The 18,070-nt window shown below is 36.7% G+C and overlaps 1 protein-coding gene across 3 annotated transcripts in view; it reads left to right on the plus strand.

Moving 5' to 3' along the window:
* The window catches only part of IDE (insulin degrading enzyme), a 109,958-nt gene that overhangs the window by 47,674 nt on the left and 44,214 nt on the right, over positions 1–18,070 (plus strand). For all 3 annotated transcript variants that reach the window (XM_030865087.2, XM_030865088.2, XM_030865084.2), the window contains 7 exons: positions 7,706–7,828; positions 12,506–12,618; positions 13,188–13,350; positions 14,055–14,147; positions 14,588–14,679; positions 15,499–15,579; positions 17,095–17,198. In XM_030865087.2, the coding sequence (XP_030720947.1) occupies positions 7,706–7,828; positions 12,506–12,618; positions 13,188–13,350; positions 14,055–14,147; positions 14,588–14,679; positions 15,499–15,579; positions 17,095–17,198 (769 nt within the window). The remainder of the gene's footprint in view (positions 1–7,705; positions 7,829–12,505; positions 12,619–13,187; positions 13,351–14,054; positions 14,148–14,587; positions 14,680–15,498; positions 15,580–17,094; positions 17,199–18,070) is intronic.

Genomic DNA, 18,070 nt, shown 5'->3' on the forward strand with positions numbered 1-18,070 from the left:
TTAAAGGTCCTCTACATGTAAAGTGCATTAGAAAATGCAAAAGTATAATCAATGTCTTTGCACTGAAGATGTTTCTGGTTTAGTCGGAGAGGCGAGTCAAACCCAGGATTTCACTGGAGTATAATCTCAGATTTGATTTTCCAGGATCATAATCTCTTCTGTCTTTTTTCCTCCTTGCTGATTTTTACTGAGTGCTGTACTAAGCACTTTGCCTGGATTATTTAACTCAGTTCTCACAATATCCCCACTAGGTACGTGCTCTTATTATTTCTGTCTTATAGATGAGTGAACTAAGACTTCAGAGAAGGTAATTAAATTGCTTAGGGTCATTCAGCTTTTTGAATGCTGGAGCCAGGTCTGGTGCTTTTAACTACTGTTCTACCTGCTTTAGGTTTGCCTAGAATTAAATACTCCAGGATCTCAGAGGAGATGCAAATTGAATTTTCCTGAAGGTTGGGTAGGATTTTCTTAAGTAGAGGAAGAGCCACTCAAGAAGGAAAGGAACAGTATTTATTGTATGAATATTAAGTGCCACACACTGGGTAGGTGTTTTACCTAATATGATTTCACTTAACTTTAACCATGATACTGAAATTTTCATCATCCCATTTGACAGATGCCAAAACTAATACTGACAGAATAATTAGACCAAAGTTTCATAGCCTTGTGGGGAATACAGGGAGGAGGGGAGAGGGAGGGTGGTAGCAGAAGTGTCTGTGTAGGTTATGGAATTCAATATCAAATCAGTCTGAACTCTTAAGCCTATGTTCTTTGTGATAATGTTAGGTTGACCCCCCAAACCATGACAAGAAGCAAAGACCAGGGAGTGAGCCCTTGGCTGTTATTCGCCATAATAAAGGATGCTTTTGTAGGAAGGAGTAGGAAAATGGATTAGGACCAAAAAAAATATTGTGAAATATGAACCAGAAGGTAGTTGAACATCTCTTGACCCTGGGATGATGATAATGACACAAAAAATTAGACCCCAATAAAAGTTAGTCATTTACTTTTTTCTCCCTTTCCTCCCTCCATGCCTTCCTCTTCTTAACTGAAGAATTTAAAATGTACAGAAGTAGACAAAATACTATAACGAACCCTGTGTATACATCACTTTGCCCCTGGCCAGTCCTGTCTGATCTGCATTCCCAGTCATGCCCTCGTATTATTTTGAAAAGATCCCAGACATCATATCATTTCACTCACATATATTTCAATATATGTCTCTAAAGATAATGACTTTTAAAAAACATGGTAAAAGTACCATTATCATTAATATCATCAACTATGCAGGTAGTGTTCAAATTTCTAGTTGTCTCGTAAAAGTCATAATTTTTAAAGGTTTATTTGAATAAAGATCCACATAAGTGTCAGATGTTAGTGATTAATGTGTCTTTTAAATTTTTAATCTACAGGTTCATTCTTCATCTCTCTCCTCTGCTCCCTTCCTTTGACCCCTTGGAATTTATTTATTGAAGAATCAGGATATTTATTGTGTAGAACTTTTCACAGCCTAGCTTTTGCTGATTGCATTCCCAACAGTGTAGTTTAACACATTCCTGTCTTCTGTATTTCCACAAATTGGCAGTTGGGTATAGAGGCTTGATCAGATTCATGTTTGTCTTTTTGGGGGGAGGGCTTCATAGGTGATGTGTTCTTTCATCAGGGGCATATGATGTCTAGTTTTCTGTTTATGATGTTGCAACCATCCTCGATGCGTCATCTCTCTAATTGTACTGTTTTTTCTCCTATTGATTTGCTTGAATGCTACTATAAAAAGAAAATCTCTTTTTCTACGTTTGCCTACCCAGTGGTACAATTATTATAGGAAAGGCAAGACAAATGTTTGATTCATTCCCTTTATTTACCAGTTTTCAAAATATTGAGTTGGTTCCCTAGCATCCTTGAATGATGACTAATTTGTTTTTTTTAGTATCATGATAAACTCATAGATATAAAAATATTTGATACATTTCAGCCCACTTAGTCATTTATTATTCTCCAAAATTTCCCCTGGCTTTTGTTAGTATCTTTTTTTTGTTTGTTTCTTGCTAGGAAATGTGTCTATGGAAAATTAGAAATTTACTGAAAACAAGTGTACAGGTGCTTTATTATGGCATTTAAGAGGCTTTCACTTCAAGTCCCCTTTTCTTTTGTAACTCCCATCTTGTCCTTACATGTACTTACCCAGCTGCAGGAGAATTGTCCTTTTTAATTTTTTAGGAAAATTTATGTATCTCCAAAGGTTTTGGTCTCTTCCAGGATTTTTAGAAGATTGCTATAGCAAGAAGAAAGAGCTTAAAAAGAAAAAAGAGGTTATAATAACTGTAGATATATTAACCTAACCTTCAGAATCTCGGGTTTTCAGAGAACAGTTAAGAGTTTCATGGTTATAACTATCAAATGACTTTTCCCTGAGAACCTTATGAGGCATACAGTTGGAGCCAGCTTTGATTTCTAAAACTTCAAACTCAGTCCTTCCCGCAGAGTATAAGAAATATTTGGCTGGCTTTAGAATTTTCCAGGAAAATACATTCTATTTACTTGAAAATTAGCACTCATATATATTAGTACTGAGTTTATAAGCTTTTTTTAAAATAGAATTTATAGTTCTTATAATGAAAATATAAAATAAAATTTACTGAGCTTACAATTTACAAAACTGTCTTCATATCCGTTATCACTTTCCGTAAACTTCACAGCAACCCAAGTTCCTATTAAGTAATTATTGTCTGACAGATGCTATGCTGAGCCTTAAAACAGATTATTCATTTAATCCTCATGGCAATCCTGTGAGGTTGGTTCTCTTATTATTCTTATTTACCAATGAGGAAACTGGGGCTTAGAGAAGTTAAGAAACTTGTCTCGACAGCTAGTAAACGAAGGGGTCAGGGATTGACCCTTGCTTTTAACAGTTGGGCATGTACCCATATTACCCCCATTTCACAGATAAAATAAATGACCCCTTGGAGATATTTGTAGACTTTTCCAAGGTTGCTTAATTAGTCGATGATGGAGTCAGGATGGGAAACCCTGAATCTCCCAACTGCCAAGCCAGTGCTCTCTCCTGGCAGGCCCAGAGCGAAGGTCCCAGTGGGTCAGCAACCCTGACATCCTCAAGCCTCTGCTGGAGCTCACTCTTACAGTGAGAGAGCCAGAAAGGTAGGATTCAAGATTTTTGTAGCAGCATTTTAATTTGATATAAATGACCCACCTGAATTAGGGTTAAATTAGGACAGTATATGTCTAGAGACTGAACTGGTATTTGTTATTCCAGCCATATTCCCATTGTTCTCCACATATGGACTCTTAGATAGAGGAAAGTCATCTGGACTATTTACTGAGCTTTCTTCCCTACTTTTGTGGAACGGTTTCTGTGCTGTACTCAGAAGCCAGGAATTCCTCCTACAATTCAAATCGTAACAGAAGTAGATACTGTTTATTGCCTATTTTCTGCTGTAAATCAAGTATTATGTTAAATTCTGTAACATTTTTACAGATTTATCTGTCATAAAAGAGATCAGTATAAAAGCATTTGCCAGATCATTCTTTACACACTACTTAAAGAAACAGAACATGACTAATACAGTTGGAGCATCTGTTGTACACTTTGAGCGTACAGTTTGAGCATCTGTTGTACACTTCTCCAATTGCATTTTTCTCCCTGCTCCCGGGAGATAACCACTATCTTAAGTTTGGTGATTGTCACTTCCGTGCTTTTTTTTTATAAAACATTGCTAAGTCATGCATTTATTTCTAAGCAATATGTTGTATAGTTTTTTTAGTTTTATAAAAATGGTATTTTATTATTATTTATCTACCACTTGTGTTTTTTCATTCAGTGGTATATTTGTAAGGATTATCCATATTAGAGAGTGTGCCTCTGATAAGTTTTTTTAATATATTAATTAATTAATTAATTAATTTATTAATTTATGGCTGCATTGGGTCTTGGTTGCTGCATGCAGGCTTTCTTTAGTTGCATCGAGCGGAGGCTACTCTTCGTTGTGGTGTGTGGGCTTCTCATTGTGGTGTTTTCTCTTGTTGCGGAGCACAGGCTCCAGGCACGTGGGCTTCAGTAGTTGTGGCACGCGAGCTCAGTAGTTGTGGCACGCAGACTCTAGAGTGCAGGCTCAGTAGTCTTGGCGCACGGGCTTAGTTGCTCCGTGGCATGTGGGATCTTCCTTGACCAGGGCTCAAACCCATGTCCCCTGCATTGGCAGGCGGATTCTTAACCGCTGCGCCACCAGGGAAGCCCCCTCTGATAAGTTTTTTATTTTTTGCTGCTCTCTGAAAAATTTATTGAATGCATGTACTATTCTTTATCCATTTTTCTGTTGACAAAACATTGCAGCTATAAGCATTCTTATACATGTTTCCTTGTACACAGTTCTCTAGGGTTCTAGGAGTGGAATTCTGGGAGTGGCATTACTGTATATTAGGGTATGTACATCTTTTAGATTAAACAGATATTGCCAAGTTGTTTCCTGTAGTGGTTGATCCAGTTTGCACTCCCTCATGCAGCGTCTGAGTTCTCATTACACCATCACCACAACACTTGGTGTCATCAGATTTTCTATTCTGTTTATTGGTTGTTAAATATTAGCCTTATGCTTTTGTACATCTTTTTTCTTTTTTAATTTGGTGTTATATAAGTCTACCAATGTCAGGACAGCAGATTGAGCTTAAGAGAAGTAGGGTGACTTGTTCAAGGTCATGCAGCCAGAAGACATTTGACCCTGGATTTGATGATAGCTCTGCCAACACCAAAGCCAGTGCTTGTTCCTCTGCACCTCCCTACCTGGGGTTGATGGCACTGATAGTAACAGAGTCTACTCAGTAATTTAAGGACTAATTATGGAATTCTGTGCTTTATGTCCTGCTTTTCCTTCTATTTCCTCAACTAACTTTCTTGAGAATTTCCACTATAGCTAGCCTTCTTGTTTTTAAAAAACTTAAAAAAAAAGTTATAGAAGGGCTAATAAACTTAATAACAAGCCTGACTCTTTGGCCCATTTTTACCAAATATTCATGTTTTTTCTGTCATTGTATTAAGAGCTGACTGTCCTGACCCCAAGAGAGTAATACTGGAGAACTTTTTCCTCTTTCTGATTCAGGAGCATCTAAGGATACAAGACTGCCATTCTGGGCTGTGTTCCCAAACAGACCACAGTTTCCTTGTGTCATCATGTATTAGAAAGCCTGAAAGCATCTAGGTAGCAAATAAATGAATATGTAGATTCACAGAATGGTATCTGTTTGTGGCTAAAAGCCACTTTTCAGAACAAAAGTGATTGGGCCTCTGTTTAGAAGTTTGGCCAGAGATACAGAATCACTAGATTTTTGTACCTTAGGTAGGTCAGGTTGCTGTTGACAGAGTGGCTCCTTTGGCTTGTTTTTCTTTTAACTTTTTGTTGAAATATAATAACTGAAAAGTGTGTGTGGCTCTGATAAATTGTTGTTGTTTTTACTTTGCTGCTATTTGAAGAATCAGCTGAGTGAATATAATGCTATTATTTATGTACAACTCACTGAATTTTCAAAACCTCAGTACACCATGGACCCAGCACCCAGTCAAGAAACAGATCACCAGCACCTCTTTCTGCCCCTTTGTAGTCACTATCCACCCACCAAAGGATAACCTCTGTTCTGACTTTTCATGACTCAGATCTTAGTTTAGCCTGTTTTTATGCTTTATATAAATGAAATGATGCAGTGTGTACTCTTCTGTGTCTGTCTGGCTTTTCTTGTTCAGCCTTAAAGTTGTGAAATTCCTCCCTGCTGTTGCATATGAACAGTGAATTCTTTGTTTTTTTGTGCGGTATACTATTCTGTTGTGGTCCTCTGGATCTTTTTACTCTAGCATTGTCAGTATTTTGCCAGTGATGCATGTCTTAGTGTATTGGGGGTGTGTTCTTGCTTTATCTCTGTGTTTTTAAATGAACCTAAAGATAAAGGGTAAGGATTAGAATGGTAAGATATTCAGGTACATTAAAATCAAAGCAGAATGAGCTAAAACTAGTCAAACTGAAAGAATTTGAAGTTCTAGATGGAGGCCATGATCTTGGTTTTTGTATACTTTGATTTGAGATTTTTTTTTTTTAACCAGAATACTGACCAGATTGTGAATAGGCATATCACACTTAGACTGAAAATCTGATTTCTATCTAACACTATCACATTTATAGTCTGTTGAAATAAAACATAATTTCTCCAAACTCGGGTGTCCCAGTGTGTGGATCTTCATGCACATGTTGTAGGACTCTGAGCTTGGCAGTGTAAATGAGTAAGGAAGCTCTAAGGACTAGTCTCTCTGCAACTGAGGCTTTTTATAACCTTCATTTAGTAGAAAAGGGAGGTACCATCAATACTCAAGCTTTACCTTAATATGAGAGAACTTCAAACCATTACCCAGCAAAAAGCTTTTTTTGTTTCTTTTTCTTTTTCTTTCTGAGGAGTTAGGCCCCTCGATACTTTTTAGATCACCTGGATTCCTCAGGTAGACCGAGGGGGTATTTTAGGACCCCTAGCAGAGCAGATCTGGAGTTGAACTGGATCTTTAGTGAAACTGAGAGGACTGATAAAGAACCTGGAGACTTGATTAGCAGGCTATGCTAGTGAATATGAGTACATTTGGTTGCTTTCTGACTAGAGAAAGGTTAATGAGTACTTGCTGGGCTCTTTCTTGCACACTCCACTAGATCTGTTGATTGAAGCATTCTGGGGCATGAATCTTGGCTCAGAATCTTTAGCTCTACGTGGCTAAAGACTGGGTCTGAGAACGCCATCTGGTGGCTCTCTCTAGATACCCAGTTTAGTGAAGGGGACTCTCGCAATGCCAGTTCATCAGCCATTACAATAACCCAAGGGGAGAAAACACATCAAGAATATGTTCTGCCATAGTTTCATCTATGCAGGTGAAAAAGAGTAGCCCATTTAATAGTATAAGCAGGAACAATAATAAAAGTTATTATACTAGATCTTAGGGTATTTCTAGTCAAGATGCCATTTTTAGAGAGATACCAATCATTGAAATTCCACCTCCCAGCCTTTAAATGGCAAGATCTTTATTAGAAATGTACTACTTAGAGAGTTTGACTGTTTGCTTTTGACATGCATATTTTATCCTAATTGAATTAGTTATTAAATTTCATAAGATCTCATAGTGGTACACTATGTACATTGCTTGAGACTTACAAAAATAGCATTGCATCCTATTTTTACCAGTGTAGATCAAATTAATGAGAATTCACGTCACAAATTTAATGCTTCAGCCAAGAATAGTACATTTCTTTCCACAAGTAACTTGGCAAGTTCCAAAAAGATCCCTCAGTGACTATGTTCAATTAATTGTGGAGCACCTAGGGAACTGGAAGTTAAAGTAAGTGTGAATGGAGGCCATGTGGATCTCATTTTGTCTTATAAGTGCTCATAATACCTACTATCTCTTAGGAATTTTAAGAAGTATAATTTTTATAAGGCACTTTAAGCTCTTGAGGGAAAACTCTCTATAGATTAAAATGTTACTAGTTTGTACTATACTGTCCTGTTTATCCAGGTTATGGTCAAACATATTTGACTAATCATTATATGTGTTTGTTTGGACTCTGTTTTTTAAGTTTACCTTACAGCAATGTCAGTAATAATTGCAAGGCTTTAAAATTTGCATATTTTGCTTTTTCTTAGAAATGTTTTTCCTTCCTTTCAGGTAACAAATATACTCTAGAGACTAGACCAAACCAAGAAGGCATTGATGTAAGACAAGAGCTACTGAAATTCCATTCTACTTATTATTCATCCAACTTAATGGCTATTTGTGTTTTAGGTCGAGGTAAGAATCCTTAAAATTTTTTCATGGTGTTGGATAATCTTAGTTTTCCACTTTGGCTTTTTCAAAGTATTGGAAGAAGGATATAAGACACTTCCTTTTATCTGTTCAGAGGCTTTTGAAAATGATCTTGTTGGAGAATATGTGGAGGGGAATTTTGTTTTTAACTCACTGTGTTCTAAAAAGAAGCTTAGTTGATTTTAAATGGAGACCTGAAGAAAATATAAATTAATAGCAAGGGGAGGAAGTATAAAGGACAAGATTGAGAGATTTGACCTTATAAAATTCAAAAAAACAAAAAAATTAAAAGATGATTATAAACTAGGAAGACTATTAGAAAGCAACAAAGTTTGATATTGTTTCCCCTATTAAATTACCATAATTTTGGTTTGGGCTTTGTTTTAACTAATACCCATTATGAGGAGAGGTGCTCTTTTGTATTTGTGGTGTATACAATTTATGCAATTCCTCCACACTTTCTGGAGGACAGTGCATCACCCTAAAAAGTACATTTTTACTTCTAGAAGTGCAATCTAAGGAAATAATCAGAGTTGTTCCAGGTGATGTACGAGGATGTTTCTGTATAGTATTTATTAGTGAAAAGTTAGATGTAAGCTAAATGTTCATTAACAGAAGATTGGTTAAATAGTGATGTTATAGGTATATAATAGAGCATCTTATAGAAAATAGCATCCCTTCTCCCACTTCCTCTCCTCTCACCTGCTTTATTTTTCTTTAAAACATTTATCACCACCTGAAATATTAAATATTCTTTATTGTTGTCTGCTGTACCAGAATGTAAGTTACTTGAGAATAGAAACTGTTTTGTTCACTGCTTTGTCTGGTTTAGTGCTTGACACATCATAAGTACTCGGTAAGTAAATATTGAATGAATAAATAGTTTCATGACAGTGTTTTCATAACTTGGGAAAATATTCTTATTGTATTAAGTAGAAAACAAAAGCACTCTGTAAAAGCACTGTGTGCTATCTGATCCCATTTGGGGATTTCTAAAAAATTCTAATAGACATAAATGGGAGACATAAGACAAAGTAGAAAAACATACCAGAAATTTAATAATGTGGTATAGTAGTTAAGAACTCATGCTCTAGAGTCTGAGAGCTTGGGTTTGAATTCCTAATACACCACCTACTCAGTATATAGTGGCTATGAGCTAACAAATTTACTTCAGTTCTCTGCACTTCAGTTTTTGCATTTGTAAAATGGAGGTGGTACCTCATACCTTTTATGAGGTTTAATAGAGATAATGCAGAAAAAGTGCATAGTGCCTGGCAACACAGGAAATGCTCTATAAATGGTAGCTGCTTTCAGCATTCCATAATCATGAGCTTATGGGCGACTTTTGGTTTTGTTTTTTTGCTTTTGTTTTTCAAAGTATTCTGCTATTGACAAATGTTACTTTTGTGGGTAGAAAATAAACAACTATATATATTTTAACTTGCTAATAGGAACAAGGATATAAAATGGGTCCAAGGAGTAAGGCTAATAAAAAGTGTATGTTATAATCCTGTGTGCTTTCTAAAGGTAGGTAGATCTATAGAGTGTTAAAAAATACCACTTGGTATTCAGAGCCTAGTCCTGGGAGTAGGTTTCTAAGCTGTGTTTTTGTCCATGTCATCTTGAGATCAAACACATGATTTCAATAAGCACTTATTAGGCAAGTAATAACGACAACAGATGACACATACGTAAGCCCTGCCCTCAGTGTTCTTGGTTTAGTGGAAATGACAGAACAAGCATCTGAAAGAGACAAAGAGTTTCTTTGTTCCAGTTCCCTCTCCCAGTGTGACTGACCTCCTGTGCTCAGCTCAGTGGATTTGATGACATGTCTGGGAGAAGTGTCCTTACAGTACAGTGGTGTGTGGAGGAAACAGGATCTCTTAAAGGATTAATAGATAATCCTCTCCTTCTTCTAGGAGGAGGGGAGAGGAAGAGTAACCATGTGGAAGGATCTCTGTCACAAAGGGACAAAAAAGTTTTTCTGTCTTCTCCCACGGGGTCCTCCCTCTAGTTGTGGCAGCACCAATTACCTGGACACTTGACAAATAGGTAACTGTCAAGTAGAGACCTTAGGATTGCCAAGTCCTGGTAATGTAAAGATGAATGGGACTCAGTTCCCTGATCTCTGGTAGCTCATAGTGAAGACAGATGGTGCATTATTGTACAGCTCCCTTACCTTTAAAAAGCTACATGGTGAATTTGTGCTTCTAAAAGGAAAGGCCTACCCTAGTAGAACCTTGCTCTAAAGGGCCTTGCTGTCATCAGCACTTCAGGTTGACAAAGCATTGTTGACTGCCCATCTTGTTTCCAGTTACGTGTCCCATCTGTGTGTCTCTTTATGTCAGTTGTCTCTGACATGTCTTGCTCCAAATATACCTGGTTCATTCCCGAGTTCACTTGTATAACAAGCAGCCATGGGTTGGCCTTTTATTTGGCTCCGGACATTTTAGGGTCCTTCATACATTTCAAAAAAATTAAAGTAAAAATACATATGTTTTATAAATAAAGTGCACATGCCCACATTCATAGGCCTAAAAGAGAACTTCATATTGTCTATAGGCAATTCTCATATAGTGATTAAGTGCTTTTTAGAGAGTTCATGGAAAAGTTCAAAATGGGTCCTAGAATATCAAGGGAAATTTCTTATTCGATTCAAATGCTTCCTGACAGTAACAAGTAATGAATGTTTATACCATTTATAAATAACCTATTTTTGAGGAGGCAGAATCAAGGTGAGTGGTTATCTTGTTTATAAAAAGATAACCTTTTCCACTTTTTTCTTTTTAGAATAATAGTAATATGTGTGCACAGAAAAAAATTTATCCCATACAGAAAGATATAAAATGGAAAGCATGTTCTTCTTTATCCCACCTTATGACCACTATGCCCTCTCCTCAAAGATAGTCACTTTATATCATTTTTTGTTATACTTCCAAAAGTAGAATTTTGTTAATATACTTGGATTTATGTGTCTGTTAAAAAATTAAATGAGATTATACTACATGGCACTGAAGTCTGTGGTTTTCACTTAATAGAGCTTTGAGATATTTTCATATCAGCACATACAGACTTCTCCCTCATTAATGGCTACATAATATTCCAGTGTACAGACTTTTCGTAACATGCACACATTGATAGATGTTTAGGTCATTTCCGGTTTTTATTGTTGTTATAAATGGTGTTGCAGTGAACATCTCATACTTTTGCAAATACAACTGTCCATTAAAAATATAGAGAGATGATAACATAGAAGAATTTCACATATGTGACTATATAATCTTATCAACAATTACAAATCTTTGCATGAGTTTGATACAGTATGGTACAGAATCATGTAGTGTTAGACCTTGAAGAGACTTGTGATCATCCTACCCTGTTTTCGTGTTTTATAGAACCTGGAGTGGTTAAACATTTTGTCCAAATAGTCTCTTGCCATAATTGGTTGGTGAAGTTGGGGTTAGAATTGAACACCTAGGATTCTTCTCACCATTTTATACTATTCCCCCACAAAATCAATTACTTAAAAACTCTAATATTGGGCTTCCCTGGTGGTGCAGTGGTTGAGAGTCTGCCTGCCGATGCAGGGGACACAGGTTCGTGCCCCAGTCCAGGAGGATCCCACATGCCGCAGAGCGGCTGGGCCTGTGAGCCATGGCCGCTGAGCCTGTGTGTCCGGAGCCTGTGCTCCACAGCGGGAGAGGCCACAACAGTGAGAGGCCCGCGTACCGCAAAAAACAAACAAACCAAAAAAACCTCTAATATTTGACTTTTAGCGATGGGTTTAGACTGTGTCTATTTATAAAGTTAATGTTATAATCTGTCAGCTAGTGGTTTCGTATGTGCCTTTTGGGAATTGTAGATAAAATAGTTTCCAAATGCCACTCATTATTCTATTATTGTTTCCAATATTTGTTTGAAATTTATTGCAAGATAATATTTGTAAAACAGTTTTTTAAACTATAAGGTGGCAGATATGTGTGAGGTATAATCAATATCAATACTGCAGAGCTTCAGAAGTTATATAGGCACTGGTGGGATTTTACTGAATGCTTCAACTTTATCAGATGGAGTTTTTTAAAAATTTCTAGGTTTTCCTTTTAACAGTCCTGAGATTTTTCAGGTGATCGTAAGGTGTTTTCTCCCCCCCCAGCTTTATTGAGATATAATTAAAATATAACATTGTATAAATTTAAGGTATACAGGGACTTCCCTGGTGGTGCAGTGGTTAAGAATCCACCTGCCAATGCAGGGGACACGGGTTCGATCCCCGCTCCGGGAAGATCCCACATGCCGCGGAGCAGCTAAGCCCGTGTGCCACAACTACTGAGCCTGCAAGCCACAACTACTGAGCCCTTGTGCCACAACTGCTGAAGCCTGAACACCTAGAGGCCATGCTCCTCAACAAAGAGAAACCACCGCAATGAGAAGCCCAGGCACTGCAATGAAGAGTAGCCCCCGCTTGCTTCAAGTAGAGAAAGCCCATGTGCAGTAATGAAGACCCAACGCAGCCAAAAATAAATAAATTTATTAAAAAAAAAAACTTAAGGTGTACAACATAGTGATTTTATATATGTGTATATAATCCTAAGATTTTTAAATACTACCCATCATGTGTTATGATTAGTTTAAGTTCTGTTTCCATTGTCTGTTTTCTTGTAGAATCTTTAGATGACTTGACTGATTTGGTGGTGAAGTTATTTTCTGAAGTGGAGAACAAAAATGTCCCATTGCCAGAATTTCCTGAACATCCTTTCCAAGAAGAACATCTTAAAGTAAGTGCATGTATTTCTAGTATTTTTTTCTTTTTTAAATTTATGGACATAATATATGCCTGGTTTACCAAAGAGTACATGAACATTTTTGGAGGTTCTATTACTTATATAGTTTTTAATATTTGGTTTATATTAAAATCAAATCAAATCAATTTCACATTTATTAGGGACGTGTATCACCAAAAAGATAACAATATGTTCTGATCCTTGCATGTTAAAAGTAGTTTTGGTAGCTATAACCTTGGCAGACTGTAGAAGCTGTTATCCAGTGCCAGAAGGCAAGTATCCAAAAGTATTGAGCTGCATGGTCAAGGGGACCAAACATGGACTGCATACCAACTGTAATGAAATCCCACTAAGAAAGAGCCCAGGTCATTTATTTCTGTGTGGTCAGTATGATTTTCTCTGGCAGTAGATTCTCTCCTGAATTTGGGATTTTTCCATGAAAATCGGTATTTTTTTTTTCTTTTTTTGAAAATCACTATTCTTCATAGTTTGTAAGTATTTTATTCAGCAGGAGTTGTGCAGAGCTAACCTTTTGCGATTTGTTTGTTTTATTCTTTCCCCAGCAACTTTACAAAATAGTACCCATTAAGGACATTAGGAATCTTTATGTGACATTTCCCATACCTGACCTTCAGAAATACTACAAATCAAATCCGGGTCATTATCTTGGTCATCTCATTGGACATGAAGGTCCTGGGAGTCTGTTATCAGAACTTAAATCAAAGGGTGAGTCTCTTGGACACCAGCTTCTGAGAGTAGTACCCCACCTCCACCATATTTTTTTACTCTGACTCTCATTTCTCCTAAATATTTTCCTGTGAAGGAACATTTTCAGATGATACCGTTTAGGGTTGATGAGAGTGGGGTGTTGGTTGTTAGTACGCTTTTGTTTTTTGCTTTGGGGTTTTTGTTTTTCCATAATTTGTTTTATCCTTCAGTATTGAGCTGTGAAGTTTACATATTTCAAAAGGTGTTGTAGTGCATCTTTTAAATAAGATAGAGGTTAAAAAAAGTAAAAGCTCACATTAGGTATTCTTTACCATCTCTGTGAAACGTGCTGAAATATCTATTTGCCTGCTCTTATCCATCAAACCAAAGGGTGTATTAGGATCACTCAGTAGATTTCCAAGGTTCCTCTCCATTCAGACTCTTTTTATATAACACTTAAGCACAGTCATCTACTCTTGATTTGGGAAATGATTTGAGGCGTCCCAAGGAAAGCTCCCAAACTAAAAAAATCACTTGAATCTTTTGCAGTGTCTGAACTGCTTTTCAGTGCTTTTCTGAACTGACTTTTTTTCCAGTCTTTTCTGCAAGAGGGCCATTCTGTATGTTCCATTGGGAGCATACAGAATGAATTTTTTTTTTTAATTCCTTGTCTTAAAAGAAGACACACATGCGATCATGTTGATTTCCTTTGAATGTTACAGGCTGGGTAAATACTCTTGTTGGTGGGCAGAAGGAAGGAGCCCGAGGTTTTATGTTTTTTATCATTAATGTGGACTTGACTGAGGAAGGATTATGTAAGTATTGACCTTTTTGTTTTTGAATGAAAATTGATTTCTTATGATTTACTTTTATTAACTTATGCTATGGATCTGTTTTTTGCTGTAAAGCTATAAACACTTTAATTCATACCATTTTATCCATTGTATTTTTCATGTGTAACTTCATTTCATGGATGATTTTCCCTCCTTAACAACTGATCATTATGTTGCACTTGTAAAATGTGTACTTGACTTTTTATTTGCTCATTTACTACCCCAAAGCCCCTTCAGTCACATATACCAAATCCTGGAGGGCCATGTGTATGGGACCCTAAAACCAGCCTCAGGGAGGTGAGAACTCACTCCATCTCTAAGAGGGACCATCTTCTACTTACCTGACTTTACCTTAGGAGTGAGCTCATTGCTTTGAAGGATTCGAGGACTGAATGGTTTTTAAGTGTGCCCCTTTTTTCCAGTACATGTTGAAGATATAATTTTGCACATGTTTCAATACATTCAGAAGTTACGTGCAGAAGGACCTCAAGAATGGGTTTTCCAAGAGTGCAAGGTACTTTTGTTTCACCAAAATTTTTCTTAAGGAAATTTTTCAAGAAACAAATATATGTGAATTAATTTAAATATAAGGAAAAGGAAAGAAATCAGACTGCTTTTCTATCCCTCAGAAGAAAGTCAGCAGTTTCTTGAACTTTTATCTATCAGGGCTTACTCTATTCTCTGCCGGCCTGAAGTTGCATGAGCTGTGTCATTTTCAGATCTCGTGATAAAAATTTGTAGCATACTCTCAAAGAAACAGTGAATTGTTATATATATGATTGTGTTCTTAAAAGTGATTTTATTGTCGTATGTATGGAAAAGCCTGGCCTTTTTTTTTTTTTGCATAAAACAGAAGGTATTTGTCTTTTAAATGTTTAAAGCCTTCTTTTAAGAGTTTTTTAAAATATCTACTATATAATTAAGGACTATCAAGACTCTGAAATGTATTTTAGGATAAGAGATAACCTCTTTACATAGATAAAAGTTTAAAGGTATAATCTCTGCTTGTGAAACTTATGACAATAAGTTCTAATCAGGCTGCAGTTCTCTGAAAGGGTCAGCAAAATCGTCATGTATGCAACTGTTGGATCTCACAAGCTTCCTCCACAGTTTTCCTAATTCTTTGACTAATAGTTTCAACAGAATCATATTCTGTGTTTGTTATTTTCATTCATGTTCTGGACATTCCTAAATCAAGCATAGCTATTTTTTCAGGAAGTGTGATAGTTAAATATGGAGTAGAAAGTCTATAGTGCAAACCAATCCCCCCCCAAAAAAAAGTATTTCTAAATAATAGGTGACTTATGTCTAATTGATTTAATTTTTCGTTTAGGACTTGAATGCTGTTGCTTTTAGGTTTAAAGATAAAGAGAGGCCACGGGGTTATACCTCTAAGATTGCAGGAATATTGCATGTAAGTTTATTGTTATTTTACTCTGTACATTGGCATGTAGAGTATTTCAGTGATCTTGTATAAATAATATTACTTTCATTACTACACAAATGATAAAAATTGAAGGTATAGTCTAAAACTTTAGACTTCGTAGCAACCAGGTAAAATTTGATGTGAAGACATTCTTTAAATCTTAATTTTCATCATCCTAAAAATCATCATCTGTAATATTTTCATTTCATAGACATTTTGCTTGTTGGCTTTAAATATTTTTCAATTCTACAATGTGTCAGGTGCTACTTACGTGAAAGCTATAAATCATCCACTTTTCTCCATTTCCATTGCTACCACCCTCATATGAGCTACCAGCATTTCTTGCCTGGACTACCATCATAGTCTCTTACCTGGGTTCCCTGTTTGCCTTCTTCTGCCCCACCATAGTTTATTTTTCCAGCCTCAGTGATCTTTGGAAGACCCAAATCAGATTGTTCCACTCCTCTGTGTCAAGTAAGTTTCCCATCAGAGTTGGAACAGATCTAAGTTTTTACCTTGACCTACATGGCAGTCTGGTCCCAGCCTCTCTCTGACTGAATTCCACACCACTTCCATTCCACTCCAGCTATACTGGCTATGTGCCTAATCTTCAAGCATTGAGTTTACTCCTCCCTCTCAGGGCCCTGACGTTTGCTGTTTTCTCTGCCTGGAACACTTCTGGTTTTTCCATGACTAGGTTCTTCTTATCATTTGGGTCTCCACTCAGATGTTTCTCCCTCAGAGAGACCTTCCCTGACCTCCCAATCATGACCCTGCCCCTTTTAAAATTTTCTTCATAGCACCTATCACTATAATGACAGTATTTGTTTGTTTGTTGTCTGCCTCCCTCCCAATTAGAATATAAGCTCCTTAGAGAGCAGGGACATCATCTGTCTTATCTACCATTGTATCCACAGCAGCACCTAGAACAGTGCCTGGCACAGAGTAGGTGTTCATTACATACTTGTTGAATGAATGAATCAGTCTATCAGTAAGTTGCTCGTACTAAAAAGCATCTTCTACATTATTTTTCTTTACTAACTGATAATATAAGCCATTTTTCCTACACAACAACTCTCTAAATGCTTGTCTGATTTCATTCATAGAAATTTGAGTAGAAATTCTGTTTATTAAAATGTATGTACTTTATATTAAGAATCCTACAGGTGTCAGCATTTAATCATCAAATTTTCTTTATTAACAAGCACTCAGTTTTAGCTAGAGGTATTACTCACATTTTTCCCTGAAAAAATGTGATTTTGTTCTCTATAATGTAAGTGTGTTTAGGGGTTAACTGCAGAATCATCCCACAATATGAAATTGTTTAAAGTGTGGTAGGAAAGAGAAAAGATTCAGAAATTTTTCCAGTGGAGTGAAATTTAATTGAAGGGAAGAGGGGGGTGTAAAATAGAGGATTTCACATGTTAGAGATCTGTTTGCTTTAATAAGTTAGAGTCTATTGTAGCCTTGCAAATTTTATTTATTTCTTTTTCTTTTAAAAAGTACTATCCCCTAGAAGAAGTGCTCACAGCTGAATATTTACTGGAAGAATTTAGACCCGATTTAATAGAGATGGTTCTCGATAAACTCAGACCAGAAAATGTCAGGTGAGTTGCTCTACAGATTTTCCTGTTACATACTAAATTTTCAAAAATGATTGGAATCTGAAAATTTGAAATTGTGAATAAAGTGCTTTTAAAGTTTTTATCAAGCATGATTACAAAAGTGGAGAGAATAAGTATAATGAAACAGTACCAAACTTAAACAGTCAGTACACGGCCGGTCTTTTTTATCTTTACCTACACTTGTTCACTCATCCTCCCTCCACTCTATTTATTTAAATTAATTAACTAATTAATTAATTTTTGGCTGCATTGGGTCTTTGTTAGTGCGCCTGAGCTTTCTCTAGTTGCGGTGAGCAGGGGCTACTCTTCGTTGTGGTGCGCGAGCTTCTCATTGCAATGGCTTCTTTTGTTGTGGAGCACGGGCTCTAGGTGCACGGGCTTCAGTAGTTGTGGCACGTGGGCTCAGTAGTTGTTGCTTGCAGGCTCTAGAGCACAGGCTCGGTAGTTGTGGCACACAGGCTTAGTTGCTCCGTGGCATGTGGGATCTTCCTGGACCAGGGATGGAACCCATGTCCCCTGCGTTGGCAGGCGGATTCTTAAGCACTGTGCCACCAGGGAAGACCCTTCCCTCCACTCTAGATTATTTTAAGTCAATATCTCGAACACATGAAGATTCTTTTTTTTTAACATAATCATAATTTCATTATGAATAAAATATAGTAATAGATCGTCTTAACCTGGCTTCATCCTTACTCAAATACTAGAAGTGTCAGCTCACTTATCTGGTTTAAAAAGCAAGTGAGGACACCCTCTTTTTTTTAAGTAGAAGTAAGGATTACAATCTCAGAATGCTTCTGACTGACCCGTTGTTAACCAGGAGATCAAAAGTTGGAGGAGCTCTTACAGTAACAAGT

This window comes from Globicephala melas, chromosome 16 (genome assembly GCF_963455315.2).
Source record: "Globicephala melas chromosome 16, mGloMel1.2, whole genome shotgun sequence".
Taxonomy (NCBI): domain Eukaryota; kingdom Metazoa; phylum Chordata; class Mammalia; order Artiodactyla; family Delphinidae; genus Globicephala; species Globicephala melas.